The sequence below is a fragment of the Solanum stenotomum genome, unplaced genomic scaffold, assembly GCF_019186545.1.
Source record: "Solanum stenotomum isolate F172 unplaced genomic scaffold, ASM1918654v1 scaffold29379, whole genome shotgun sequence".
Taxonomy (NCBI): domain Eukaryota; kingdom Viridiplantae; phylum Streptophyta; class Magnoliopsida; order Solanales; family Solanaceae; genus Solanum; species Solanum stenotomum.
The window spans coordinates 23,951-29,950 of NW_026030431.1; the positions used below are offsets into that span (position 1 = coordinate 23,951).

The window sequence follows — 6,000 nt, forward strand, 5'->3', positions numbered from 1 at the left end:
GGTCGAATTTTCCTCTGTGAATCTCTAGCTTGATTGATTGTTTACTCTAAGTGAATAATTAGTTTAATTGGATCAACCAAGGTCTATTAACCCTTGATCATCTGGAAATCTGTTGGGATATTTCTACTTCATGGAATTTTGCTGGTTTCACCTCTCAATTTGTTTTTGATACATTGAGTATTTAATTGGAACAATGACTTGTCATAATCTGGTATCTCAAAGGTCTGAAGTTCTTGGTGCTTCTATTTCATCACCTAACAAAATGGCTTTGGTTTCGGTGGAGGACTTCGCTAAATTCTCTCAATATGAAAAATCCACTTCAGTTGTTGTTTTTGCTAAGTCCAATAAAGTATGTCTTCTCACCGCTTCAAATAAATGGGTCATTGATTCATGTGCTACAAATCACATGACAGGTAATCCTAATATCTTTTCAAGCTTTCGACCCCACAAAACACCATCTCCAGTTACTGTAGCTGACAGATCAACTTGTAACAGTGTTGGATCTGGAACTGTTAAGCCAACCTCCTCTATTACCTTGTCATCTGTGTTAAGTCTACCAAAATTGGATTTCAATTTGATATCTGTCAGTAAACTTACAAGAGACCTTAATTGTTATATCTCGTTCTTTCCCGATCATTGTTTGTTTCGTGATCTTATAACACATCAGGTAATTGGAAAAGGACGTGTATATGCTGATCTCTACATTCTCGATGAATGAGAGTCTCGGTCTATTGCCTTCTCCAGTGTTGTATCTCCATTTAAAGCACATTGTCGATTGGGGCATCATTCTCTACCTCTGTTGAAGAAGCTCTGTCCACAATTTCATAATATTTCTTCCTTGGACTGTGAGTCATGTCAATTTGCAAAACACCATCGTATTTCGTTAGGTCCAAGGATTAATAATTGAGTTGCGTCAACTTTTGAGTTCGTACATTTAGATGTCTGGGACCATGTCCAGTTGTTTCTAAAACAGATCATAAATATTTTGTCACTTTTGTAGATGATTTTTCTCGAATGACTTGGATTTACTTGATGAATAGTCGATCTGAAGTGTTTACTCATTTTTCTGCCTTTTGTGTTGAAGTCAAAATTCAGTTCAATGCCTCAGTCCATATTCTAAGGAGCGATAATGCTAAAGAATATATGTCAGAAGTATTTAGATCCTATATGAGACAACACAGTATTCTCCATCAGACTTCATGTGTTGATACAGCCTCTCAAAATGGAGTTGCTCAAAGGAAAAATAGGCATCTACTTGAGACAACTTGGGCACTTTTGTTCCAAATGAAGGTTCCTAAACAATTTTGGGCTGATGCGGTCTCTACTGCTTGTTTATTTGATAAATTACATGCCATCGACTGTGCTTGCCGGTAATGTGCCTTATAATGTTCTTTTTCCAAATAAGTCATTGTTTTCGATGGAACCTAAGGTATTTGGAAGCACATGTTATGTTCGAGATGTTCAACCACCTGTTACAAAGTTGGACCCTAAGGCATTGAAGTGTGTTTTCTTGGGTTATTCTTACCTTCAAAAGGGATATCAGTGTTATTCTACTAAGCTAGGTAGATATTTGGTGTCAACTGATGTGGCATTTTTCGAGACTACGCCATTCTTCTATGCACCTCCCAATTCTACAAGTCAGGGGGAATAAGATGAGTGGTTAGTCTACCAGGTTAGTCGTGTTGTGAAAGAAAAGTCAGAAGAAATTGTTTTTCCCTATCCTAGTCCTTCTATTGAGCACCAATCCACTATTGTGCCATCAACACCTATTTTATCTGCGCCAGCAAGACCGCCAATTGTTCAAGTTTACTCAACGAGGTGGGAAATCGATGATACAATTCCTTTATCATCAGATGTTACTCCACTTGATCCTCCAGAAAATCTTGACCTCCCTATTGCTCTTCGAAAAGGTACACATCAGTGTAAATCCACATATTCCATTGCTAACTTTGTCTCTTATGACCACTTATCAGTTGCATCTAGTTGTATGGTTGCCTCTCTAGACTCTATCTCTATCTCCAAAATAGTGAAGGATGCCTTGAACCATCTTGGATGGCATGATGCAATGCTTGAGGAGATGCATATTTTAGATGAAAATCACACTTGGGATTAGGTAGATTTACCCAAAGGAAAGAAAGCAGTTGGATGCAAATGGATCTTTGCGGTCAAAATTAATCCCGATGGCTCTGTTGCAAGACCTAAGGCCAGACTTGTGGCTAAAGGCTATGCTCAAACTTATGTGGTAGATTATTCTGATACCTTCTCCCCGGTATCCAAGCTCACCTCTGTTCTCTTGTTTATTTCTTTGGCTGCTTCTCAGCATTGGCCCTTACATCAGTTGGATATCAAAAATGCATTTCTTCATGGTGATCTCAATGAAGAAGTGTATATGGAGAAACCACCTGGGTTTGTTGCTCAGGGGGAGTATGGAAAAGTTTGTCATATGAGAAAATCTCTATATGGTTTAAAGCAAAGTCCTCATGCTTGGTTTGAAAAATTTAGCGATGTAGTTCAGGAATTTGGATTGAAGAAGAGCAAGTGTGATCACTTAGTTTCTATAGACAGTCAATAGTTGGTATTATTCTTTTGGTTGTTTATGTTGATGATATTGTTATTACAAGAGATGATTGTGCAGGAATTTCTTCTCTGAAAGAGTTTTTACATGCCAAGTTTCATACCAAAGATTTGGGGCAATTGAAATACTTCTTGGGTGTCGAAATAGCAAGAAGTAAGAAAGGAATTTTCTTGTCCCAAAGAAAGTATGTACTTGATCTACTTGCAGAAATGGGAAAATTGGGAGCCAAACCATGTCGTACACCAATGGTTCCTACTGTTCATCTTACTAAGGATGATGGTGATCTTCTTGATGATCCAGAAAGATATAGGAAATTGGTTGGGAAATTGAACTACCTCACAATGACCCGTCCAGATATTGCATATGCAGTCAGTATTGTCAGTCAATTCATGTCTGCACCGACAATCAAATATTGGGCAGCCTTGGAACAGATCTTGTGCTACTTGAAAGGAGCTCTTGACCTTGTCATTTTTGTATAGCGACCACGGACATACTCGCATTAAGTGTTTCGCAGCTGCTGATTGGGCTGGATCAAGAATTGCTAGAAGATTTACTACTGGTCATTGCGTTTTTGTTGGTGGGAATATGGTATCTTGGAGGATCAAGAAACAAACTGTTGTATCTCGATCTAGTGTAGAGTCTGAGTATAGAGCTATGGTCCGCATGTGAAATACTATGGATTCATCACCTTTTAGTTGAGATCGGTTTGAACCCTTTGTCTCCAGCAAAACTTTGGTGTGATAATCAGGCTGCTCTACACATTGCCTCAAATCCAGTGTACCATGAACGGACGAAACACATAGAGGTTGGCTGTCACTTTGTTCGTGAGAAGATTCAAGAGAATATGATTTCTATTGGATATGTGAAGACAGGAGAGCAATTGGGTGATATATTTTGGAAGGCTTTAAATGGAACTCGGGTGGAATATCTTTGTAACAAGTTGGGCATGATTAACATCTATGCTCCAACTTGAGGGGTAGTGTTATAGAATATACATAGAGACATTTTCCTATAAGATACATAGCTCAATCACAACACAATCATAGCTATTTAGGGATTTTCTGATTTTGTTTTCCTTATATAGATTATCTGTACACCTACAAATAGGTCTCCTTTTTGGATTAATAAAACATTGAAGATTGCTCCATTCTCTTTGTATTTTACAAGCAAGAAGGACAAACATGAAAGATGTTGTAGGGATGTTACCGAAGATCAAGATTCAACTTCTTGCACGCTGAGATGATCTCGTAATCTCTTGTTCCAAATTGATGACTTGTTTGTTTTATGGAAAGATTGCTTTTTTTGTTTTGTTTTAGCACTTTATTTGTGCATGATTCTGTTTTCAGAAATGCTAGTTGGTTGCAATAAATGTCACTGTTTCCTCTTAAAAACTAAAACCAAATTGATCCTCTTGAAGCAGAACTTAAGGCATTGTAACCGTTTTTGGCCCTCTGTTTTCCTTTAATAATCCAACACCATCAATAATGATTTTTTATTTACTTTTAGTCATTAAAATGGATATTAAGCAAATGTGTAATCCTTGATCACCATTAGATGAAACAAACTCAAGAGGTATGCCTCTTCTACTTTCATTTTGTTTTATTAGTTGAAGCTTAAAATCCTCTCATTTATCTTATTTCATGTCTGATCCCTTTTATCGTAGCTATATATATTGGTTTCATTTTCGTGCGACTCATTAAGATCTGCAATTGAAATTCATAGTATAGTTTCTCATGTTAATTCAACTAAACGTTACTGCGTAAGTTCATCTAATTCCAATAGTTTCCTGCAACATCAATCAAAAACTGTTTCACATTGTCCAAAGCTACTCAAGCAACAACTTATTCAAGGTATTTTTAGCTTGTATGTTTTTCATTTAATTGCTCATTACACTACCGTTTAATATGATTCATATGTTTGTACTCTACTTTTATGAGATACACATGCAACACACGTGTCCAAATACTAGTTAATATATGTACTACAATTGTTTACTAGGTGTGTTCACTGACTTGGTTATATGTACACAGGTGTTCAAAAGACACTATCTCTATGAAAAGTATCAATTAGCATCATTACATATAATTCATATAATTTTCACTACATAGGATATGCTAAAGACTTATGGACTATTACATATTTGCATTCTCATTATTTTCAATACTGTGAGACACAACGAGAATGACAAGAAGTTGAATTCTAGACGTGCCCACACAAGCAAAACACACATTTGTGTCTAGACTTTAGTGTATATATCGATTCGACTGAACTCAATAGCTTTAGTTGAAATTTAATATTTGTATTAAAAATTTCAATAAAAATGTACAAAATTTAAATTCAAAATGCATTACTTATCAACACTTGATGTTGCTAGCCTAGAATTTAAAACCCTAAATTTAAATTCCGACTCTGTCTCTGATATATGGACGTCAAAAACTAAGTCAAGGTTCAGTGTTAAATTTTTATTGACAATTTTACTTGCTTTCCCATGAATTTGTGTAAAACATGCATCTTTTGGTCTCCAATTCTTGACATGATTTGTTCCAATTGGTCCCCGATTGGTAGAATTCATTGAAGAAAAGTTTGTCCTAAGAAATATAATTCCCTATTTAAAGTCTCAACACCACAGGTTACTAGCCATCCCATTTTCCTACTAATTTTTGCAATAATGGAGAAAGCATTCACATCATTTCTCTTAACAATACTCTTGTTGGTTCAATATGTTATGGCTACTTCAGCCATGACTCATACAAACATTTCCACGGATCAATTAACTCTTCTCTCTATGAAATCACAAATTATTTCAGACATCTTGGATGAAAGCTGGTCTCCCGCTACTTCTATTTGCCATTGGATAGGAGTCACTTGTGACTCTCGTCACGAGCGAGTGAAGTCCTTGAATCTTTCCAACATGGATCTTACCGGCAAAATTCCGAAAGATTTAGGAAACCTTACATTTCTTGTTTCTCTTGACTTGAGTGGCAACAATTTGCATGGAAATTTGCCTCATGAAATGGCAAACTTGCGTCGGCTTAAGTTTCTTGATTTAAGTTTGAACAACTTCATAGGGGAGATTCCTTCTTGGTTTGGATTCTTACAGAAACTTGAAGTTCTAAATCTTGGTAATAATAGCTTCAGTGGTACCATTCCCACTACAGTTTCTAATATTTCTAAGCTAGAAACTTTGTGTTTGACATCCAATTTCTTAGAGGGTCAAATTCCAGAGGAAATTGGAAATCTTAAAAACCTGAGGACTTTAGACTTGAGTGGAAACAAGCTCGTATACTCTATTCCTCCGTCACTCTTGAATGCCTCAAGGTTGGAGATTTTAGACATATCTGCCAATTTACTTGAAGGAAACATCCCAATAGGGATTGGCAATCTTCACAACCTGAACTGGTTGTCCATGGAACGAAATCAGCTTA

General features: G+C 36.5%; 1 protein-coding gene across 1 annotated transcript in view; it reads left to right on the forward strand.

The window, feature by feature from the left end:
* The first annotated feature begins 5,243 nt into the window (after nt 1-5,243).
* LOC125851748 (receptor-like protein 19) overlaps nt 5,244-6,000 on the forward strand; it is a 9,178-nt gene continuing 8,421 nt past the window's right edge. Inside the window, exon 1 of the mRNA XM_049531493.1 lies at nt 5,244-5,974. Coding sequence (XP_049387450.1) covers nt 5,244-5,974 — 731 coding nt within the window. The remainder of the gene's footprint in view (nt 5,975-6,000) is intronic.